A 12649-nucleotide genomic window follows, 5' to 3' on the forward strand; every position below is an offset into this window, starting at 1 on the left:
GATTATTGAAAATCGATTTTTTTCACTATTATTTGAAATAATGCACTTTTTTCTTTCGGCTGCATATTATTCTGTTACAAATTATTATCTTTCATTATGATAGTTGGGTAGGTCCCAAAAGTTGTGGGAAAACTAAAAATAATTAAATCCAAACGTATCTTATGCGGATGAATATAATCTACAATGTACCAAACATCGATTTTTAAACGAAATACTTAATCGATTGTTTAGTCACATCCCTGCCACAATCGAAGGATCTTATTACTCCGCTTTCTAGCGTTCTTTATTCACGCTCTTGATTCCGTAGCCGATATTTGTCGAAGACACGTTCGGATTCTCGCAAACTGTTATTGATAAAGTATTAAGAACCGGCGAGTTCTCGCTCGGTACTCCCAATCGCTGGGAATAATTGGAGAGGCTCTTGAGAGACTGAGATAATGAGAGAAAATAAAAAATACACAAAATGTATTGTCACTAATCACCGAACGGACACTTTACATTGAGTCTTTATTTATTTACTAGCTGTGCCCGCGACTTCGTACACGAGAAAATAGTTTGCATAATATTTCCCGTTTTTGTAACATTTTTCTTTACTGCTCCGCCCCTATGGGCTGTAGGGTGAAGTTATAGCTTAAATAAAGCCTTCCTCGATAAATGGGCCATCCAACACAAAAATAATTTTTCAAATAGAAACAGTTGTTCCTGAAATTAGCGCGTTTAAGCAAACAAACATGCTGTTTCCACTAATGGTAATATTGAAGTGTCTCTTGAGAGACCAGAATAATGGGGAGAAAATAAACGTATTGTCATTAATCGGCCGTTTGGTGTAGTGGTTCAGAACGGACTACTGTGCCGAGAGGTTCCGGGTACGATTCCCGGCCGGGTAGAAATTGAAATGATGAATTTTAATTTCTGTGACGGGTCTGGGTGTTTTCTATGTATAATATGTATGTATTTACAAAAAAGAAAAAAGTATTTAAGTATGTTTATCCCGTCGTGTAGTACCCATAGTACAAGCTTTGCTTAGTTTGGGACTAGAGGCGCAGTGTAAAATGTCCAAGGATATTTATTATTATTTATTAATCACCGAAAGGACTGTTTAAATTGAGTCTTCATTTAAACATTATTATGCTGCTTCCACTAATTTTGACGTGTTTGCAGTGTACATAACACATTCACGAGTGTTAGTTAGTTCACTGGGAATTATTTAAGTGTATCTTGAGAGACATTTAATTTATGCGTAGTGAATGGATGGAGAAAATTAAGCTTAAAAAAATTGTGTCACTAATCACATAAATTGACAGTCTCTATTTTAATATTATTCAATTTTTTTTTAATTATGTCTCTTTAACAGTAATTATTTCATAACTAGCGTCCGCCCGCGACTTCGTACGCGTGGATCTCGTTTTACCCCCCTTTCATCTATCTTACGCGGTTCAGATTTTTTCATACAAATGTTTTTTCCCGCTAACTCCCGTTCCCGTGGGAATTTTGCAATATCCTGTTGTAACTAAGCTTTAAGTTTACTAAGGTACCTGCATGCCAAATTTCAAGCGTCTATCTTACGCGGTTTAGATTTTTTCATACAAATGTTTTTTCCCGGTAACTCCCGTTCCCGTGGGAATTTTGCAATATCCTGTTGTAAATAAGCTTTAAGTTTACTAAGGTACCTGCATGCCAAATTTCAAGCGTCTAACTTAAGCGGTTTAGATTTTTCATACAAATGTTTTTTCCCGCTAACTCCCGTTCCCGTGGGAATTATGAAATATCCTGTTGTAACTAAGCTTTAAGTTTACTAAGGTACCTGCATGCCAAATTTCAAGCGTTTAACTTAAGCGGTTTAGATTTTTCATACAAAAGGATTTTCCCGCTGATTCCCGTTCCCGTCGGAATTCCTAAGTATCCTATAACCTGCCCTGGAGTATGAAGAATAAATGTACCAAGTTTCGTTAAAATCCGTCGAGTATTTTTTGTTTCTATAAGGAACATACAGACAGACAGACAGACAAAAATTTTACTGATTGCATTTTTGGCATCAGTATCGATCACTAATCACCCCCTGATAGTTATTTTGGAAATATATTTCATGTACAGAATTGACCTCTCTACAGATTTATTATAAGTATAGATTACTATTCCGTTTCTACTCATTTTGACGTGTTTGTAGCGCGCTAAGGTGACACATTCATGGCTGTTAGTCAGAATTACGGGAGGGCGTCAGTGTATCCAGATAATTACTGGGCGACGTGTGTAGCCGAATTCGGCGCGATTTTACATCCGCGTTGCGGTCTACGTAAACGTGTCATCCGTTAATGACGCTGATTCGGACCTTTGTCACAGACGCACTCTCCTACCCGCATTACTGTATCTGTGGGGACTGTCAAAGCATTCCCATGACTGGGCATAAAGCGCTTGTTGAGACATAAATTCATGTCAGTGTGTGGGAGAAAATATGGCAAGCTGTTGCATGGTGTGGTTCTAATAGGGCCTGTTTTGTGCTTATTTATGAATAAGTTAGGCTTTTGAGACAAAATAACAAGAATTCCTGTTTTAAGACTTTACTAAAAATTTACATTTTATTTTATTGGAAACATACCAAAATGTCGATATTAGGTTACTTAAGTTAAGTTACTTAGTTAAGTAGCTAGTTAATAATATGCCTACGTTCGGAGTCATCTCTACATAGTAGGTATAAGAAAGTCGCTCCCTCTGCATGTACGCTGAGATATTTAAAACTAGGCAACGCATTTCAATGCTGTTTTCATCGTTACCATGCGAAGCCGGATCTAAGTCGCTACTTAAGTAGACCTAGTAGATGTAATAGTTAGGTATGGTTCTTGCAAAATGCTTTGAATTTGTGTGCACAATATCCGCCTATTTCGTAGACAAGCAGCTTGCAAATAATGACGGAGGATTTGGCAGGAAGTTGCGCCCCACCGCTTGTTACCTTGCTTCAAGCAACCTCAATCCGCTGACCAAAGTTGTAGGCGAAACGTGCTTCAACAACTTGAATTGATAGGCACTGAGGGTAGATAATAGTGCTTACCTAATAAGCAAAGAGGGGGACGTCACTGATTAATTTCCCGTTTTCAATGATCGACATAATGTGAACGGTTAGACAGTAGAACATATTAACAGCTTGTATTCTAAGCCTAGGTGTAAAGCCTAGGTTCGTCTTGTGAAAGAGATTTTTAATAATACAAAAATGACCATGTTACCTTTTTATATTTTCTCAAGTTTATAGTATTTCCAACTGAGAACATTGAGTCATAAACGAAGCTAATACCTACTTTATTAACAACAACTAGCACTTAGCGAGCACGCTCGAATCTAGGCCTCCAGAACACTTAGGCATTAAGATTTACTATTAAGTATAGTTTTAGTTACAAGCTATTAGCAAAATTATGACGTCATAAAACTGACCTAATTATACAGTTTTATACGCTATTTACTATCAAAATTCTTTTTAAATATAACCGAATAATTTAACAGGTTTAAACAACATTATAGCCTCTTAAACAACCGATTGACTCTAAAACTACAATCCCTAACAGAAAATTGAATCGCGCTGGAATCACAAACCTCCCATTATAATATTCGGCTTTTCTAGTTTGGACAGTAACAGCCCTCCGAAATGAGTTTCGAGAGGTGTTAGATTCTAAATTGGTTATTTGATCCGATAATTAATTGAAGTGGGATGTTATCAATCAAATCATTGTTGTAACGTTTCCGTTTTCATTTGTAGTGGGATTTGCATGTGAAATTCACTGATTATGATTAAGCGCATAGATATGCGTTGTGGATTTGTATCGTGTTGTCAAATTTCGCGTTTGATGTTATTAACTCGCCAATATTTATGGTCAATGTAGACCATTCATTAATACTGTGACCGATATTTTAAAGTGTGGAATTTAAATAAATATTTGGACTTGATAAGTGCTTACTTATACAACTGACAAAACAGTAAGGACACTTGAAGTCCCATCTATTTCAGAAGTACCAGAATGAGAAAATAATGAGAATGAAATGCCCATATTTCGACAGGTATACAGCTCCATTCTAGATTAAATTAAACCTGAAAACAATAAAATAAAGCTAGTACTTACATGGTGTATAATATCCGTGGCAGCGTAGAAACTCTCGTGTGGGTCCGGCCGCTTCATCATATAGGGGCGCGGAAATTCTGGATCCTCGCATATTTCTGTAACAAAAAGGTATATTTTAAAGTGGATACAGACTTCTCGGTGCATGGTATGTCGGCTTGAGGTGGGCGTAGCAATATTGGCTCATGTCAATCTATTGCATGTGAAACAAAATTAAATGTCTTTTGTCTGTTATGATCACTTAATATGACTAGTGACCATAAAGTGCACGCCTACATCCACAAGTAATGGCACTGCTCACATAGGTTAGTCTGTCCACGCCACGAATAGGTCCACATGTTGCGAGACTTGCGATATGCAGGCAATGCGTGCCTTAAAGCTCGTAACCATCTTTACTCAAACCCCTACCTTTCCTACATAACTTTATATGGACCACTTCCAATTGCGAAAAGTAATTAATGATGATAGTACCTACAGAAATCTCGGAAACCGATTGTGCTCTCTAATCTTTAAACATCTAAAGGAATCAAAAGCTCCCCCTTCCTTTGAAATCGAAGAAATCCAGTAAGCTGTCTACGACGACAAAGAGTGAATGCAGAAGAAATTCTCAAATCCTACAACGTAGGTCGGCTATTTTCTATGACGTGCTCGGTTGGGAGATGCCGAAGCTGAGCGCCTATTATCCTGTACTCAGGGGCATCATCTTTTCAATATGGCGTCGGAACAATGGCTGCCCTTCCGACCGGATGTCCGGCCGGCGTAACGAGCACGCCCTCTATCTTAGAGTTTTCTTTTCAATGGCTTCCAATTTTGGGTTCAATGCCTATAGTCCAGTCAATGAATGCCTTAACGACGGTGTAGAGAGAAATCCGTGGAACACAATTTCTGACCTCGGGACTTTATTTAGCCTAGTTAGGTGGTGAACATAGCAAAAGTCCCCGCCCTTAGCCCTTGAGCCGGCAGGGAGAGGGGGGTTTAAAGGTACCACTTTTCGGTTTTTCGCTTAATCCTCGGAAACTATGCGTCCTAGTGACATGACTACTATGAACCAAAAAAAGCTTATTCAATTTGCTACAGGCGAGACCGTCAAGTTTTTCTATATCTTGTATAGTTTTTGCGGCATCTGCTCTAGAAGGTCTGTAAAATTGGAAATTTAATTTTTGTCTTACATGTTCCTATCAGGAGAAAATCGACTAAATCAACATTGAGCAAACACTATAGACATGCGGGAGCATGTTAAGCTTAGTTCCAGGGAGGGGACTGCACCGTGCGTATATTTATACGAACCAATTGGAGCCACTTTTGACTCCTCATCATTCAAAAACTACTGTGCATTAACTCTTCAAATTTGGCTCATGTATTGAGACTTGCAAGATATACATCAGCTTTAANTTTCTGGATGCCAAATTTGAACCTTCGAGGTCATCTGGAAGTGGTTAGAATTTGGTATATAGGTCAGACATGTAGATTTTTGGACGTCAATACCTAAAGAACCGTTTGAGGAATATTTATGAAATTTGAAGCTGATGTTTATCTTACAAGTCTCAACACATGAGCCAAATTTGAAGTGTTAATGCACAGTAGTTTTTGAGTGATGAGGAATCAATAGTGGCTCAAAGTGGTTCGTCTAAATATACGCACGGTGCAGTCCCCTAGCTGGAACTAGGCTTAACATGCTCCCGCATGTCTAGAATGATTGCTCAATGTTGATTTAGTCTATTTTCTCCTGATGGGAACATGTAAGACAAAAATAAAATTTCCAATTTTACAGACCTTCTAGAGCAGATACCGCGAAAACTATACAATTTATCAAAAAAGTTGACTATCTCACCTGTAGCAAATTGAATATGCTTTTTTTGGTTCATAGTAGTCATGTCACTAGGACGCATAGTTTCCGAGGATTAAGCGAAAAACCGAAAAGTGGCACCTTTAAACCCCCCTCTCCCCGCCGGCTCAAGGGCTAAGGACGGGGACTTTTGCTATGTTCACCTCTTAGCTAGTCTAAATAAAGTCCTGAAGTCAGAAATTGTGTTCTACAGTTTTCCATCTATAATGCTTTATTGACTGGACTACTATGGCTTTAGTTATTTAAAGTTTACTTTATATTTGAATTTTTCGATATAAATATTTGACAGGATAGCCTTTTCCCTTCATATTTATGATTAATAAACAACAGTGTACTTTCTTGCAAATCGTAAAGTTGCTATCTAACGAAGAAGAGTTTTACAGTGCGCTCATTAAACTCATTTTACATGAATTCGAAAACATAGGGATTAAAAATGGTCTCGTTAGGCGAATCATTAGCCCGTTTCGTTTCAAGCCATTCGGAGCGAGTGCCGAGGGAAGTAACAATCCTCGGGCAAGTGCACTCGACCGTCGAGTAGTGCGGTGAAGAGCCGCGGTGAGCTAACTAGCGCCGGCCAGAAAAAACACCGGCAAAGAATTCCAGTCTTTACATCTCTCACAAATAGGCACATATTTGAGGCATTACTAATTTAGAGGACCACAAACTCTAACCAGCAACACGAAAGTTACAAATTACCTTAAATTATTAATCGATTCATATCCATTATAGAACACCGCCTAATCGATTCCAAAACATCGGATCAAGGTTGGTTTGATGCGTAGGTCCGCAATTTATCGAGCTCAATAAGTTTACAGCCGGCAATCATAATAGATAATGTTATTTCCGTTTCTTTTTTATCGTCGACATCTTTTCCTTTTCCAAGCGGTTCATATTTTTATCTAATTTCCGGGATTTCGGGGGAATGAAGCCGGTATTTGTGAAACAAAAAGAAATAGCCCTCGTTTAGTTTGTTCATTTGCCGCAGTAGTGTTTGCCATTAGGGTCAGACCCCATGGATTAAATGCCCCTGACTTTATTACGCTTTCCATCTTTCATGTTTACCACCGTTTCATCTATTGCGCATTCAAAAGCATGGCCTCGAGGCATTTTATAGTCTGTTGATGAATCAGCATACTTTGTGATTTCTGTAATGTCAACCAAAGCGCAAATATTTGTTATGCGATATTTCTAATTTGTTTTTATGAAGACTGAATCGCTGCCTGATTACTATATTCATAAACACGATGCCATTTAATGCGTGTGCAAATGTTTTATGCCAATTAAAAGAGAATTTCCACAACTCGTTTTCGTTGCTGTTGAGTGTTAACCTTGTGAGGTTAATAGGGATATTGTGACAACAAAAATTAATTCCACAGCCCACAATTCCGATAGATACATACATTGTCTCGGAATCATCAATGAAATTCATCTATTTTATATATTGGGAGATTACTGCAAGGTACACGCCATAATCTACTTAAGAAAGTGTGATAAATCTATCATTCATGAAATGTAATTTCTTTTTCAGGGTCTTTAAGATCATGTTTAGATTATGGTTACATTTTATTTCGATCTACGAGTATAACAATTTTAAGTTGTGCTTGACCACTAGAGACAGTCCTGTCCTAGAGATGGTAAAAACGAGCATTAGTTTCTTGGAAGTAGCTATCATAGATACTGGAACCTTGGCAAATAAATATCACGCCGATATAGTTAGTTGTTGACAAACTAAGTGTGTTAATAAAGGAAGTCTATCTCAAGCTTGCTATTAATAGGAAAATCGTCAAATAACTCTGATAAGTGCCATAATATCAGATATTTATTAATTTAATCCATACCGTAGTACGCTTTAGTACCTATAGCAGTGGACGTCCTATGATGATGATGATGATTTAGTTTTTGTCACGGCAATAAACTTTTTCTGCGACGGCCTCAAATTCACACGGGCAAAGCCGCGGGCAAAAGCTAGCTAAATACTGTGGACACTCACCATTGTATTCGTTTTGATCATGGGCGTCGCGCTTGTCGCGGCGGCCCAGGGTCTCCCTCCAAATATTGTACGGCTCCCGGTAATCCTCGTCAACGACCGCAGGCCTGGAAACAAAGATATTTTTATTTCACCTAACACAAAAAACCTATTAACTGGCTTTCCCTTTTAAAACCCGCTAATTCAATTAAAACAAGCACAAAATCTGTCTTTTTTCGAAGTATAAATTTGGAGCGTACATGTGTAAAATGCGGGGTTATAAACGTTTGTGAGTGCTTGCGATTTTGTAAATGACACCTTTTAGGGCTATAAATTACTTAATAGCACTAGAAATTTCCTGCGGATTCATCTGTTTTATGCACTTTATCACAAAGAGATGGTACGAGTATAACGCCACTGGAAACTTTGTTTTCTTGAGCTAAAAGTAACCCCTATCTTGACCTACTTTGTATTATATATGTGTGCCAAGTTATGACCAAATCTGTCTTGCTTTCCGCCATTCAGCACATAATATACAACTCACGGAATTTCATATTTCAGACGAAAATGTACAAAAGAATCACATTAACATTAATATTTTTGGTAAAGTCAAAATTGAGTCAATTTATAAAATGGTTAATAAATAAATGACTTGACATTATAAGTGTACGAGTAGGAAAGACAAAAGAATCAATTCGCGAGGACGTAAGTATGTTAATTAGGTATATTGAGTCATTTCCAAACACAATTATTTTAGACCCACGCATTATTTTTGCTCAATTTGCTACTTGGAACAGAAAATTTGCTATGTAGTAATACAATAAGTAGCAAAATTGTTGTACTTATTTGAAAATGGCCCATTTACTGATACTTTAGTTAAGATAAAAGTTCTCACCGTAGCATATGGATCGGCGGACAGTTCGCTAAAGCCAGCGCCAGCCGTGGTGCCCGGCGGTTGTTCCTCGAGTTTGCGTTGTTGCTTCTCAATGCTGGACAGAACGGCTTCTTCAGCATATTGGGGATGCGACGTCTAGTTTTCTTGGTTAGTAACACAGCAGTAGCAGCTATAAAGGCCCCGCCGCCCACCACCGCACCGCAAGCCAATCCGACTGATACTCTAAGCGAGGAGTTGCGTTTCTTTCTAGAGGACGGTGGTATATCGGTCCTGTAGTATTCTTCAAGGAATTCGGCCGATGCGTTGACCGTTGTGGGAACTGTTGACAAATTATATTCATCTATACTAATCAAGCGTTTGATATCCTTAACTTTAAAAAACCTACTGTTTTTTGTCGGGTATACTGTGAGAGAGCTAAACTCTCTATTTTCAACTATAATTTTACGTTTACTTTAAATAAAAAATAACAAACCAAGAGCATGAAATATGAAGAACCTAAATTATTTTCATATGATATTGAGTTTGAAGAGAGCTTTATTGAAACAACCCCAACGCTTCAGATTATACGCAAATTATTCCACGCTCGCCCCTCACACCCGCCCCGTCTCTATAGTAACGCGTCTGTTAGCTACCGGTAGGTAAATAAATAATCTATCTACCTTCATTTATCTTTCATATCGCCAGGCAGCCTAATCGGATTACTCGTACTACTTAAAATAATGAAACGTTAAAAGAAAACGTTCTGTAAGTTATTTTTGGCTGATGCGGGCCATTGAAAAGCAGCGCCACACTGCGAAGACAATACAGGGAAATGAATAGGTGTCGAGAACAGAACTAATTGTGAGGCCACAATGCCGTGGAACTTAGGTCCCGCTAAGCCCCAGCAACTCCTATCTCCGCGAGTCGGATCTCACCGACTTATTGTGTGCTTAACGCTTGACGTAGCGTATGTTGTTTGAAAGATAAGACTTTTTAATTAATTGAAGTTGGGCCTTTCTTTTTTATCAGACTCTTTGAAGTTAAACGCTCGCAAAGACGTAACCGCAAGAGATATTACAAATAAAACAACTTTTTTTGCTAACAAGCACATACCTAAATGGAAAGTCAGAGCTTTGAAAAATCGTCTGTCTGTCATTTATAAATGCACTGTCAATGGAAATTGTAGTTCGTTGAAAGAAAATGCATCAAAGCTGGTATAAAGCACTTAAACACGTCCCAGTATAAATCAACCCTTTGTACAGTGACGTTGAAATAGAATGGGCTAGTTGAATAGCAAGTCGTGCATAGAATTGGCAAAAATTGGACATCCCAAGAAAATTGAGCTTTATGTAACAAAGTGGACTATCACTAAGGCAGCATGCAACAATGGCGTTAGTTTAGCGTTCAAAGTTTTCGTATGAAATCTGCACGAATACCGAAATAAATGGGTCGAGGAGTTAGTTTAACAAACTAGGTCTAAACTTAACTGAGGGATTGCACAATGAAAACAGTCTGCACAGAAAGCGAACGATACGAGTAACACTGTGAAGTTTAATTTCGCAAGATATTTCAATGGGCTGTTGAGAGTTGTTTGGTTATACATGAAGTTGTATTTTAGTATTTTGATAAAGATAAGATAATAAATAATTTTATATTAGGCTCTACATTGTGTGGTATTTGTATAACTTAGGCGTATTAATTATACGTACTTTTTAATTTATTTCATTTTGATATCTCATAACAGTACGTACCGTATGGAAAAGTAGCTTCTTTTGGAACTATAAATTCACATTATTATTAGTTCAATCAATAACTTTAATATCTGCCATCTCTGATCTAATTAATTGAGTGAGTTTATTTTTTTAGTCGGAGTAATTCAATTTATTTTTTTTTATCAAACTACTAAAAAAAATTAAACAAAACGATCCATCTATCGATTCGATTCCAAAATTGCGCTTGCTCACCTAATTTTCTTACGGCAGAGGTGAGTGCGAGTGGCGGAGTGCCAGTGTAATACTGAGTAGGTGCCAAGAGTCAGTTAATTCTGTGCTAATTCCTAATTGTAGTGAAGGTAATGTGTATCTCAGGTCAAGTCTGTGCTAGTGGCACACTTGCTTGAATAACGAATAAGATAGAATTACCCCACACTCACAAGTAGAGTTTCCACGATAAATATATTTGATTTGGAACTGTATAGTAAACCAGTAAGTATACCTAGCTATAGTCGGAGACGCACGTCGCACATAAAACGTTTCATTAGGTACATTACAGCACAAAATGTAATGCTACAATTTATTGTATCCCTCTTTAAAAGGAAGCCTTATTAATTTTATTTTTTCTTACAAAGGCTACTGTGAAAATGTAAAGTATTTAGGTACCAACATTACTGTAAGAGACAGGTTACACAGCGGATCTTAAAAAGGAATCTTTGGCACCCTTTGGTAGAAACTCCAAAAAACCTGCGAGACAAAGAAAGCGATATCTTTTGAGCTGAGAATTATCAGGCCTAGACAGCCTCGAGTCTACAGAATCAGATAATATCGAAGTAGAAGTGTTAATATTTTATTCATGAAATTGCCTATTCACTGAGCCCGAATAACACTTCACTTAGCGTTAGAGAATCTTTCAGGTCTACCAAATAGAGATAACTCTTTAGAAAAGTATTTATATTTATATCCACATGACAACAACAACGCGAAGATAAAAGACGAGCCGCGATTTAAAATATTTTACGTTCCCGTTCCTGAAAAATTTATATTTCATAACGACAACGGGGTAAGCTTTCCGTTAAATAAGGCTTTAGTGAAACAGGCTTGGGTTTCAAGGGATTATGTTAAGGTTAATAATTTGAGGTAATTATACATGAAATTTTAAAAGATATTATGCCCATGTACCTAGCGAAGAAACGTTGTTTTGTTTATTTATTGTGCTTTTGCCCGCGGCTTCACTTGCGAGTATTTTGGTTTGTTTGTTTGCTAAATTATTTGATGTATTCCACTAGGCTTTTTATACAAGTATATATGTTACGGCTAAAGATAGGTGTGAACATAAACTTAAGATTAGCCGGCTAAACTTAAGTTTAGCTTCGAGAAGCAGCTAAAGTTCGATAACATGTTAGTTTGCGTCATGATATTCCATCTTTAGCCGGCTAATGTGCACATTAGCCAAAACGATACGGCTAAAAATGTATTCGATGGGCGCGCCAGGCCGGCGGAGGGCTTGAGGGGGCGGTGGGGAGACAACGAATAGCTCCATATTATTTAACAATTGTGACTAGATATTGTTTTAAGTAATTAACACTGAAGAAGTTTTATTTTGTTTTATTTTGTAATTTTAAATACCTACCTACAGAAGATTCTGTAATGACCAAATGGTTCCTTATTATTTTATTTTATTGATTAGGTACCTAGATATTGTTTTAAGTAATTAATATTTTGTTATTGTAATAATTGTAATTTTGAATACCTACATAGGTACATAAAAGTATGTGTAATGAAAGTGATTATTTTTTAATAAAGTTTTCGTGTCAAAATAGTAAACATTATTACATTGTTTCCTTTTCCATTTTCTTCTACATTTTTAGCCAAGGGCCTGCGGTTACACTTAAGTTTAGCCGGCTAAAGATAGAAGAAACTAACATTAACACCTCGTCGAAGATAAACTTAAGTTTAGCCGGCTAATCTTAAGTTTATGTTCACATCTATCTTTAGCCGTAACATATATAAATACAACGATGGTTTTAATTCGATTCTAATATTCAATTCACGAGCACAACAAAGCGTAATAAAGGGTTGATTTCAATTTACATATTTTTTACAAGTTCTCCTAATAACAGGCGCTCGTCGCCAAGAACGCTTCAG

At 37.3% G+C, this 12649-nt stretch overlaps 1 protein-coding gene across 1 annotated transcript in view; it reads right to left on the reverse strand.

The window, feature by feature from the left end:
- The window catches only part of LOC114365023 (discoidin domain-containing receptor 2), a 105482-nt gene that overhangs the window by 57196 nt on the left and 35637 nt on the right, over window positions 1-12649 (reverse strand). The window contains exons 8-10 of the mRNA XM_028321444.1: window positions 8811-9129; window positions 7940-8043; window positions 4107-4201 (exon numbers count right to left, since the gene is read on the reverse strand). Coding sequence (XP_028177245.1) covers window positions 4107-4201; window positions 7940-8043; window positions 8811-9129 — 518 coding nt within the window. The remainder of the gene's footprint in view (window positions 1-4106; window positions 4202-7939; window positions 8044-8810; window positions 9130-12649) is intronic.

This window comes from Ostrinia furnacalis, unplaced genomic scaffold (genome assembly GCF_004193835.3).
Source record: "Ostrinia furnacalis isolate ACB-3 unplaced genomic scaffold, ASM419383v2 OfSCF7532, whole genome shotgun sequence".
In the NCBI taxonomy this organism is placed as follows: Eukaryota; Metazoa; Arthropoda; class Insecta; order Lepidoptera; family Crambidae; genus Ostrinia; species Ostrinia furnacalis.